The 11,935-nt window shown below is 47.1% G+C and overlaps 1 protein-coding gene and 1 non-coding gene across 2 annotated transcripts; both read right to left on the bottom strand.

The window, feature by feature from the left end:
• Positions 1 to 382: 382 nt before the first annotated feature.
• Dkc1 (dyskerin pseudouridine synthase 1) lies at positions 383 to 10,960 on the bottom strand. Its single transcript, XM_005000022.4, has 15 exons — positions 10,802 to 10,960; positions 10,160 to 10,227; positions 9,633 to 9,719; positions 8,081 to 8,172; positions 7,672 to 7,856; positions 7,188 to 7,252; positions 6,780 to 6,906; positions 6,435 to 6,565; positions 5,946 to 6,089; positions 3,800 to 3,920; positions 3,140 to 3,258; positions 2,545 to 2,648; positions 2,184 to 2,292; positions 1,399 to 1,536; positions 383 to 1,213 (listed from the first exon to the last, which is right to left on the bottom strand). The coding sequence occupies exons 1-15, from the start codon at positions 10,815 to 10,817 to the stop codon at positions 1,148 to 1,150; spliced, it is 1,572 nt and encodes a 523-aa protein (XP_005000079.1). The 5' UTR covers positions 10,818 to 10,960; the 3' UTR covers positions 383 to 1,147.
• On the bottom strand, positions 6,225 to 6,351 carry LOC111753826 (small nucleolar RNA SNORA36 family). The gene has a single exon (XR_002788603.1). It is a non-coding gene; the product is annotated as a small nucleolar RNA SNORA36 family (small nucleolar RNA).
• Positions 10,961 to 11,935: the final 975 nt, after the last annotated feature.

The following is an 11,935-nucleotide window of genomic DNA, read 5'->3' as shown; positions in this document are numbered from 1 at the left end:
CCTGATGATTCCACTGCACATCTCACCTGGTAGGAGGGCTACTGCAGGCCACGTTTTGAGCTTCTGCTCAGAGCCCAGCAGCCAGCCCAAGGAAGCCGAGGCTGGACCGAGTTTTGTCAGGGTAGCCTCTCTACCAAGACTTGCACAGACAGGACTCCAGCCTCCTCCTCCCCACTCACCTGCCCTCAGGACCCCAACTGGCAACCTGAGCAGGTTCCTGCCAAGTCAGAACCCACATGTGCCAGATGTGTGCACCCCTGCTCTTGCCGCCATGCCTCCCACGTGGCACACCCCTGTTCTTGGACTTCAGCCCAGGTGAGCATTGAAAAACAGAATCAAGGAAATGTAAAACTAGCCAAATAAAGGCAAACCAAACTTCAAATAAGACAGAAAGTTCCCATATTTTTAATCAAAATAATTTTATATACTTTGCTATGCCAGTTTGAAATCCTTTAAAATTATAAAACCCAACAGGAATACTTTAAAAACGTCAGAAATCAACTTTAATATGTAAAAATCACAACATTCTTCTCTTAGCAATGAACAAATTCATTCCTCAACGATAAATGAGGGTTAAAACAGAACAGCTTGCTTTCCACCACAAACATAGGAGCCAGGTGGATTTGGGTGAACACTGCTGTACGCTAGAGCTTTGGAGAAGTACACACAGGACCAACAACTGTCCAGAAACAAAGGGACACCATCCCGCCACCAGAACAGACTGCTGTCCTCAAAGAACGTCCGCTCTATTCTTTCACTTAGTGATAGTTCTACACCAACTCACTGAATAATTTTTACAAACCTTTGAAACAGAGGGTAAGAAAAAAGCACGCTAGGAGGGCTACAATATTGTTAAAAACGACCATTAGTAAACGGCTGCACAGTTACTGGGTGGTAAGAGGTCCAAAGGCGAAGCTTCCCAAGTCAGTGGCATAAAATGTGCCTCCTTCATCACCCAGATCCTTAAAACAGGACAAGATGGAATGATGAGCACGCAGGCCACACCACCTTGGTCGTCCCAAAGAGCAGCTAAGTGTGCCGGGGATTCTTCACCCTGTCCAGCATCCTTGCTCCACTCGCTCACGTTTTCTCAGTAAGGCTTCCGTTTCTCCTGCTGCCTGGACACAACTGCTCAAGGTAGCCTTCGCTACTCAGACGCCACCTCTACCACTTTTGCTTTCTTTTTCTTCTTCTTTTTGGTGGTGTCACTGTCCTAGAGAGAAGGGAGAGCGACATCCTACTGGTGATCAAAGCACGCCACACACATGTCATACTGTAAGCCACCTCTCTCAAGTACCAGGCACCCCTGTCTGTCCATCCCTCAGGGGCAAACAAAGCCATTCCAGAACATAAGCTTCTTCCCAGCCAAGGACTGAGGCTGCCCATGCTCATCCATACCCCATCTCCAGGCTCGCCCCCACTCTCTGGTGTGGCTTTGGCCTTCTTGTCCTTATTCTTCTTCTTTTTTTCCTTCTTGGACAATTTGGGGGCTGCTGCAGGGGTCTCATCACTTTCACTCTCACTCTCTCGCTTACGCTGTGTTGAAAAACAATTGACCAAAGTTACACTTTGGGCAGTAACAGACAAGCCAAGTTCAGTAAGTCACAAAGCAGAAGTCACCAAATACCCCAAATGAACCCAACAGTTGTTTCCCTGAAAACTCCTCTGATCAGGACATAGGAATGTTCCCTCAAGTACCCACCACACTGGCCAGGCAGAGCTGGAGTTCACACCTCCCAAGTCAGAAGCTCCACCTACACAGCTCAGGGCGCTCAGTACACACTATTCTGGGCTCCAGTCAGTAGACCCCAACCCTGGAGGACTACACTGCCACGACATGCTTTGCTCTGACCCTAAAGGCACTGATGCTGACTAGAAATGCTGGTCTCTGGCAACTCTATACCCCATTATGTAAAGATCCATGGTACACCCAACCCAAGGTGGAGCTGGAAATAACATGTGCCACCCGCGCTAGCCTGGGGTCACTGCCACAGCCAAGGTGGGAGCCAACATGACAGGATCATGAGAGCTCAGTCCAATAGCCCACAATCCAAGACGTCTGTGTGCACAGCCCAGTGAGGTGTGGGCAAGAAGCCAACTGTCCTGAACAGCACTGTGCTAGACTGCAGCACCAAGATAAGCCTGATGCCGCCCATTCCAAAGGATCACGGCAAGCCACTCACCTTTGTGATTTTGACTGCCTCAGCAACTACCTGCGGGGATTTTGCCACTTCAGCAACTAAGTGTGGCATTTTTACTGCTTCAGCAACTGTTTCTTTCTTGCTGGAATCACTAAGAAAAGACAGGCAGTAATAGGTCAGATCCACTGAACAGCTTCAGCCAGTGGCTCTGCTGTAGCCTCCATCATGCAGTTATATTCGCTCAGCAGGGAAATGCTGACACTGGACAGAAGTGCCCAGATCAGCTCCCTCCAGAGCTCCCAGGCCTGGCCTGGGCAGTCAAGGTGTCACAAGGCAGTTCTGCTCAGTCACCCTCCCCACCCCCAGGCTCTGCAACCTCCCAACCCCAGATGACTCCTCTCACCTGTAGTCGATATATTCCTGCTTCCAAGCGGCAGGGGTGCTGTCGGTGGGTTTGCCGTGCTTGTCTAGAAGGCCCTGTTTGATCATCATCTTCTTCTGACTTGCCTAGAGGAACATCAGGGCTTCGCCATTAGAGTGGAAGAGATGGAAACTAACTGCACACCATGGCTCACACAGGCCCCACCAGTACACAGTGCAGCTAAGTCTTTTTCCTTTGAGTATGCTCAGCAGGGACTAGAGCTCCTCCACAGAACTTCCCTGATCTCTCTTCCCTCTTCACTTCAGCCAGCCTCCACACCTGCTTAAGAGAAGACCCTGCCCACACCAAGGAGCAGGCCCCACTCCCTACTGTGGGCTCCCCAGTTGCCTGGTGCCTCTCTGAGCTCCTCAGAGCCCCTGTCCTGGCCCAGAAACTCACCACCCCACTGTGTGACTAAGGAACACCAAACCGTTCCTCCACTAAGACAGAATCTCCGAGACCCAGGGTGGGGCCTGAGTCTGCTCTCCCTATCAGCAACCAACAATCCAGACCCCTTCAGCGGGGAGTACACTCCAGAGCTGTGGAGGGCGGAGCCTCACAGCCCACTCCCACTCACCTTTGGCCCCAAGCCCCACTTCCGAGGGTAAGTGTCCCTCTCCATAATCACTCTTTTGATCTTGGCCACTATACCATGATCGCAGGTAGAGATCACTGCTGTGGTCATTAACGCAATAGCTGCAGACATGGGAAAGGGAAAATGATGGGAAGGGAAAACATTTGATGATTGATAAGCCCTCCTCCTACCATTTCATGCCTTTTTTAAAGCCCACTGAAAGCCCCAGACTCTATTTTATTTAATTGTAGTGTTCTTTGTTCAGGATGTGCCACGGAGATTATCTACTTTGAGGAGGCAGTTTTCTGAAATAGTGCTCAACTTTTAAGGAATCCTGTTGACATGCTGCACTTCCGCTTCAAATTAGGATTACTGAGCCATACAGTATCAAAAGTTATAAGGACAATCCAATTGTAGCTAAACTTTCACAAATGAGAAAACTGCTACTAATCACAAGCTACATGAGAGTAGACAACTAAACATGATTGTTCTTGACCTGAAGATCCAAGGCCCTACATGAATGTAAAAGTGAACCCTGCTCGCCTCCCCTTCCCTGTGAACACCTGACACGTCACACCACACCATAGCATGCAAGACACCGAAACTGATGAGATCAACTAAACAAAACAGCTCTTAGGAAACAAGGGCAACATCCCCGCTTACCCATGCAAATTGCTTCCCCCTTGGTGGTGATGACCACAATCTCCTGGTTGACCTCAATGCCATCCTCGTAGCGGAGAACACCCGGAAGCATGATCTTGGCCCCATAGCAGATGGCATTGACCTGCAGGGACGAGGGCGTAGTTAGTGAAGCCTCCAGCTGCTGCCCTCTGGCATATTCCCACACCACAGCAGGGCCAGTTGACAAGGAGCTGGCCCAGTGGGAAATGAGGCTAATGGTATCAACAGCCCATTAAGACATAGGACAGTATCGAACAGAGTGTGCACTACTCACTGCCCAAAACGTCCAAGACAACTGTAAAGGGTTACTTCTATTATTTCATGATACTTTAGCTAGGCATCTCTGTGAGTCTGATAACAATACTTCCATGTGTCTCACGTCATCTTGTTTTCTTTGCTGACTATATTCCTCAAGTTTATCAAGCTGACAGTCTGATGCCAGCACACGGTGGGCACATCCCAAGTATACTGTTTACTCTTTATGAAATTAAGTTTTTCCAATCTTTTTAGTACTGGGTTTTAGTATGCCTCTCTAATTTATTATGGACTAGAACTTATAAAATGCACCAAATACCTCTATATAACTTAAGATTTGAATATGAATTATCAGTCTCAAATTATTATTAGTCCAGCATGGTGGTGCCAGCCTGTAATCCCACACTTGGGAGGCTGAGATGAGAGGACTGCTTTGAGTTCAAGGTCAGTCTGGACTAGAAAGAAACCCTGCCTCAAAAAAAAAACCAAAAACAAAAATATATTATCTGCAGTACTGGGGACAGAATCAAGGCTTCACACACATTAGGTAAGTACTCTACCACTAAGCTGCACCCCACCCACATGCTCAAGTTAGAAAAAATTTTCTAGTCACATAGTACTTAAAAACTATTATGCACTGGGCCACAAAAACAATTTAATTTATCAAAGGCCTCATTCTCTGATCACACTACAATTAGGAATAACAGGGCTACTTAAAATTTTTGGGGCTATTTGGAACAAGAAAACGTACCCTTAAACCACTTTAGTACTATAAAAACTCAAAAATTAGAAGAAGTACAGTATTTACTTGTATTATTTATTTATTTTGACACAGCATCTCACCACGTAATTCAGCTCAGTCTTAAGCTTACCATGAAGCCTAGGCTGGCCTCAAATGAGGTGATCCTCCTCCCCCAGCCTCTGTAGGGAGCCACAGAAGCTGAAGATTTGATCACAAGTGTAGGCCTTGTTTTAACAAGTCCAGCCCTGAAAACACCGAGCCCAAAACAAGCCAGGTAAACAAGCTGTTCCAGCTCCAAGAAGGCAAGGGGCCCAGGCCAGCCAGGCAAACAAGTTGCTGGGCACAGAGCTAAATATTTTTCTTAGCAGAGTTAAAAACAAAATTGACATCATCCTTCTAAGTGTATAAACGTGCTACAGTGGTTGAGTAGTCCCCTTCTCTCCCATCAGGAGGCTAAGGGCTCCACCTGACCCCTGCTTTGTCTCTTCTTTATCTTCTCATCCTCCAGCCTTCCTTCCCCCAGGGAACATCTACAGCTGCAGCCAGTCACTACAAGCCTCCCTAATGTTGGAATTACAGCATGTACTACCATGCCCTAGCTACTTGCATTTATTAACAGGACTGTTCTTATTGATAAAGCGATGTAGCATATATGCTAAGAAAAAGGCTTGCTAGGCTCAGTTTTAAATTTAGACTGTATTGTTTCAAGCTACAAATTACTTGAACAGAATGCAACTTTTTCAAAATTCCTGTAGAACAACTGTTATATCTTTGAAATGTTTTCCCTAAAAGGGAAGTTTTTATGTGCCACTAATAAGTCTATTATTCGAACCAAGTCATTTAAGAACTAAAGTTAGTAATTTGCCTTATTTAAAAATAAAAGTAGGCCTGGAATTAAGTTTTTACTTTAGAGTAATAAATTTTAGTCATATTTTCATTAACAAAGAGAATCTACCATTCACCAGATGCAAATAGGAGTCAAAAATGTTTATGAAGTATCCCCAAAGAAGATGATACATAAAAAGTTTGCACTTCCAGTTTCATTTAAAAGGAATTCAGCTTTCAGAACACGGACCGTATCTTATTTTTGGACTGGGATCCTATCTGAACAGACTCTTGACCTAGACTTACTGCGCTATCTTTCATAACCAGCCGTTTATGAGATGTCAACAGTTTTTCCAAAGGGTAAACAACTCGTCGCAAGTAACTCTCATCCTTGTGATTGTCATACAGCCACTGAGCATCAAGTACATCATGCATTGTCACCATGTGGTCCTGAAAAACAGCCACATATAAAAAGAATTCAGGGTCTTCAGAGCTCAAATACCCAACAGACCTATAACTCGTCTGCTAGGACAAGCTGCCTCTCTTCTATCCTTAGTTGTTGCTACATCCAACCTAATCCGGCAATTCCGTATGCTCAGAGATGAACTTGGAGTACTTTTTATCCAGTTGTCACCCACAGCCCATTTCAATGTCCCAAAGTTTAATTATCAGACCAGGGAAGTTGCCCTGAACTGAACTCAACACTTTGGAAACTACCTGTCACGGGATGTGCAGCAGATGGAATCCCACCAAGGGTTGGTATATATGAAAACCTCTAGCCCCATAATGGCATACCTTTTCACTCATGACTCCAGAACGAACCCTCCGAAGTTCCTGCATCTGACCGCCAACTCCCAGCAACAAACCAAGATGTACACAAAGCGTCCGAATGTAGGTGCCAGCCTCACAACTCACCCAAAAGATCCCTGAGACACAAACGTGCACATAAAAAGTAAGCGGCACCTGGTTTCCAGAGTACACACATCCCTGGCTGAAGAATGGGATTCTTTACTTGAGCCATGAAGACTGAGATGATGGACATAGGCCACGTCTATTCTTAACCACAGAACAGGAGGCTCAGGAGTGGCCCTCCGGCTTGTGGTCTATGGCCTCCAGCTCCTTACAGGCTTAATGACTTACCTAGTCTTCTCTCAGGGTCGTATTCAATCATTTTGCTCTCATAGATCGTCCTCACTCGGAGCTGCCTCTTCACTGCAGCAATGAGTGGGGGCCGCTGGAACAAGGCACCCGTCAGAGTTTCCAGGGCCTGAGAAGAGCAGAGCAAAGCACTCACACCACGGGTGCTCTTACAGGGCACGCTTTGGGAGTCTATGTACACAGATGAAACCCAGGTTTCTTTCAGTTACTTAAGATCTAAAATGCCCCCTCGATGCTAACCAAAACCTTCTCCTCGGAAAAGACCCAGTGGAACAGTGTCCAGGCCAGATAAGCAGTCCACTGAAGGAGAATGAGAGGCTTGCTGGGAAAGTAGGTCTGGCTGCAGATGTTTAGGGGCCAAAGAGACCCTCTCTACATTCACACACTTACCCTAGAAAGCTGGGTCCCCCCTTCAATAGCATTGTGCAGCCGGACAATTCCCACATACTCTTTGCCTGAAAAATGACAAGAGTAGTCAGGTGTGGCCACTGAATTTTCTCTATTTTTTTAGTAAGTTCATTCATGCCACTTTGCACAACAAAGAAAGCAGGCCAATTTGACCTTCATGTTTCTGTAAAATTTTTATTAAGCCACATTCACAGTGCTGATACGAAAGAGAAATGTCGAAGACACTTTCTCTCACCTAGAGTTCAAGGTTCGGTGTGCTGCCAGACAGGGACAGCACCCACTGTAGAGCCAGCCTGGAAAATGCTTCACAAGGACACTTTAGATAGAAGCACAAGTGGAGCACAGAGCAAAAAGCCTAGTGCTGGACAGAATCCTACCCCGTGTTACTAACAACGGAGCAGTAGGCTCTGTGTACCCATGCCTCCCCAACTCCAGGCAGCCAGCCCCTCACCCCTGTTTCACATACCTGCACTCTGCTGTGATTTCACCAAGCGAGTGGCTCGTTCTATGCAAACGATTAAACAGCCAGTCACCTTGGGATCCAGTGTGCCACTGTGCCCTGTCTTCTCCACACGGAGTATTCGTCGGATCCAGGCTACCACCTCATGAGAAGAGGGGTTAGAAGGCTTGTCAAGATTGATGAAGCCTGTCCTAGAACGGAAAAACTGTTCATGTACTACCTGCTCTCATGTTCTAAAACACATAAAAAACAAACTTGAAGAGTTAAACAGAAGTTCACCACAGATGTCAGTTATATGTTCAGGGCAAAGCCATTCTAAGATGCCACAACCTCCTCGAACAACTGATGTGACGCGAAAGCATCATTTTCAAAAGAACAAAAAGTGTGAATGGTGCTTGCTCCGGGTAAAACTTACCTGATATAGTCCCCGATCTCCCTCTTCAGAGGGTTAGAACCACAAGGAAGAGGTGTATAGTGTGTTGTCCTTACATTCAGCTTATCAAAGTTCTAGAAAGCAATGATGCAATCCAATTAAAACTGAGTACTACAGCACAGACACACATAAAACAGCAGCACCCCTGTCAACCATAATGGGATAACCCTTTTCAAAATTCATAAATCTAGATTTCTGCTCCTGGGTTACCTGTTAAACATCCTGAGATACTGGGGAAATCCCCAATATTAGTAAAAATAAGACAATCACTTGTTAGCTTAACTCACTGCTCTAGAAAGCGACTTGCTGGGGTACTACAGAACAGATTGGGTTTCAACATGCAGGGTTACAAAGTTAAAAAAAAGAAATGGCTCTGATTTTCTCAGAGACAAGACAGCCAAACTGAGAATGACTGGCAGCATGTCTTAACACAGCCAGCTTGGATCTGCTCCAGATGCCCCTATCTCTACTCCATACAGCTGCGCCTTTTTAGTCCCCTCTCTGAGGCCTGGCCACCAACTAGGAGGTGGCCATGCTTACCCGTTCCACCAATGTACACTTGGCCACCAGTTTGGCTTCATTATGTTACTTACTACAAACAGTAGTGTTTTAACTGTCCACTTCCCATGCCCCATGTTATTTTGCCTCCAGTAGGGACCTTGCCTACCCTCTTTACTAGAACATTTTCAGAGTCAACAACAGAAAAGCAGGCAGTGCCTATAGGACAGTGGTATCTAGCCAAGCAGAAACTCAAACTCTTATTAAATATTATAAGCAAACCTCATCCTTTGATCAAACCATATGCAATGGTTTAGTAAACTTTGTCAAGGAGTGCCTGTAACTGATTCTCCAACTCTCATTGCTGGTATCTACTTTAACTGTAAAAATTACAAAAATAGCATAATCCAACCCATTACTCAAATATCTCATTTAAGCCCCCTAGCAAAAGCTAGTAATTTAAGATACACTACATGCCAGGAACTGGGGCTAATCATGTTCTGTAACCTTCAATACATCTAAGATTTGTGCTAACAGCCTCAAAAAGGTAAATGAATGGTCCAAGGTCACACATACAACCTGACCCAAACGGTTCAGCTGTGAAGGTTTTGTGTTTTTTTCCTCTTCTTCTTCTTTTTTTTGTACCTTGGATCAACTCATGACCTCATGCTTACCAGGCAAGCACCTGAACTGCTGAGCTAAATCCCCAAGCCAAGCTTTGAAGCTCTTAAACAGCACAGCATTCCTACTTCAAGTGTGATTCCCAAACTGGTACAAATTGACAAGATGCATTTCATCTTCAAATCAGACACCATGCTGCTTACAAATGTTGACAGCAACTTATTACTGTAGTGGCAGTTAATACACTGTGTTCTATAAATGTGTTGGGAACACTGAATAACATGATCTTTCACTTTAAATACCTTAAGGAATGGTGCTTTAGACTGTTAAAATCAAAGATGTTAACAGAAAGCACTCTAAGTTCAGCAGTTGTGAACACTCCAAAAGCTATTCACCTGATGCACATGGCACATACCTTGAGCAACAGAGGCCACTGAGATGTGTCCAACTGAGCCACTTTGGATTCTGGTTTGATAAGAAATTCTTCGGCATGTTGTATTTCCTTCCACAGGATAGAAACATAACTTATTAGACCTTCTCACTTGATTTTGAACAATTACTACTACCAAAGTGTATGCCTTTCAAACTGAAAATAAGGCTTTCTATGCCTCTTCACTAGAGCCTGCAAGAAAGAGAAGGCAGCAACCGGGAGCTCATTAGGGAAAGTGGCCCAAATATTTACAAAAGGATAACTGTATGGCTGTGGGTGGGACAAATTAAGAGAAATCCTGGGAGAACTGCTGGTATGGCCCGCACCACGGAAACTACACAGCACACTGGCAACTTCGGTTGTCCAAGGTTTTATCATTTCAGTGCCTTCTTTCTACTTTGATGTGTTTCTACAGCTCGTTTCTTGGAAACGTCAAAACCACTTATTTTCTTCAGCTGTTATTTAAGTACACTTCATTTTGTAATAAGCAAAGTAAAACACATCCTACTCACGGCCACATCTTCTTCTTGTAGTGATTTCCGGTCCTTTTTCTTCTTATGCTTCTTTGGCAAAGTAATTGCTAAAAGAAACAAGTAAGACACGGGAGAACGAGAAAAAGTTTAAATTCGGATCCCAGTCAGGGCACGCAGGATTTCAGTCCAGCACTGGGGGGAAGGCGTGCGAGCCAAGCCCGGCCCGGAGGCCGTGCCGCGCCGTGCCGCACATGTTTCTGCCCTTCCGCCCCACCACGTGGCCGCGCCCGCAGGTCCGGAGCTCAGCCGGCTGCCTCGCCGCCGTCGCGCAGGCCCGGGGTCTCAGGGCTTCCTCGAGACCCAGGCTCGGCCCCGCATGCCGCATGCGACCCCAGAACCCGCGCTCCGCTCCTCTCCCGGGGCTAGCACGGCCACCCGACCCCGCGTGGACACTCGTCGCCGGGAGGTCCGGGCCCGTGAAGCCAGTCACCGCGAAGGCTCGCTCCGCGCACTCGCCTGTGGACTCCGGAATGAGGTCGGCCTAAGGCCCGGCGGCGATGCGGCCACCACACCAGCAGGAAGGGGCAGCCAGCCTGGGTCCCGGGGCTACCGCCTAGACCCTGGCTCCGCGAGACCTCGGGCGGCACCAGGGTCTCGCGGCACAGGCGCACCCACCCTTACCTTCCGCGTCCGCCATGTTGCACCGCACGGTGCGAGTGCAGGCCGGGCCGCCACCGAGGTTGCTACGGCAGACTCCCGCCGCCCCAGTCCCGTCAGGCCGCGCCGCTAAGCTCCACCCACCCGCGCACCGCAGCTCACATGCGGCGCCGAGGGGCGGAAAGAGGAGGGACCATCGGGGGCAGGGCCTGAGGGGAGCGCGGGTAGTCGGCTCAAGTCCTATTGGCTGGTTTGGCCACTGCCGTGGTGGCAACTGCTCATGCGCCTCAGGACTCAGGCGGCCCCTGGCGGTCGAGGCTGGAAGTGCGAGCCTCTGACTTCCACCACCTAAGCTCGGGGGCGTGGCTTCGACCGCAACTCGCTGGCTGATTCCTACGTTAGTTTTGGCCCTGTAGCTGGGCACTCTGCTTAGGAACAGCAGCTAATTGCTTTCACCCGCCAATCCATTCAGGCTGGTGTCACATCAGTCCCTAGCGAAGAAGTAAGACATTGAGGCGCAGAGGGATTGCACGCCCTTTGCTGCTTGGAATTTGTCTTTAGGTCAGGTGGCACTAGCCAGTAGGTATAAAGTGTGAGCAACAAGAAAGAACAGTAAATAGAAAAGAATGAAATTGATTTTTTGAAATGAATCATATTTACCCCTGCGTATCCAAAATAATGGCATTTCAACATGTAAGTGACACGTAATATGATGTGATAGTTTACGGTTTTTTTTGCACTTTCCAGTTTGTGTTTTACACTTAACACCTCGATTTGAGCCTCTTAGCTGGGCTACATGTCAAGGGTTCAGTGGCTAAAGGTCCATAGCGGCTGCAGTCTGGACTCCGTGCAGAGAAAAAACTGAAAAATATCATATACTGGTCATCCAAATCCCCAGGGTCTACCAATCCATCGGTAGTTGATCACTTCCCCCTTATTCTATACTTCAGTGGTGCATATGTGACTGAGTGAAGTTGAGATACCCATTCATGTTTCTCCTGGGGGCTCCCTCTTTCTCACACACCTATCCTGAGACATGCTAGCAAAACCAGTAAGCTCAGCTTTCAGAAGAAATTTAGACACTGGTGGTTCTTCTCTCCTCTTGCTACTATAGCTGTCATGATTTTCCTAGTTTTGTCCAGTGGTCTCCTCTAGATC

Source organism: Cavia porcellus, unplaced genomic scaffold (assembly GCF_034190915.1).
Source record: "Cavia porcellus strain 051 isolate PalLab524CR breed Dunkin Hartley unplaced genomic scaffold, mCavPor4.1 scaffold_3, whole genome shotgun sequence".
In the NCBI taxonomy this organism is placed as follows: domain Eukaryota; kingdom Metazoa; phylum Chordata; class Mammalia; order Rodentia; family Caviidae; genus Cavia; species Cavia porcellus.
This window is presented reverse-complemented; position numbering and strand designations above follow the sequence as displayed.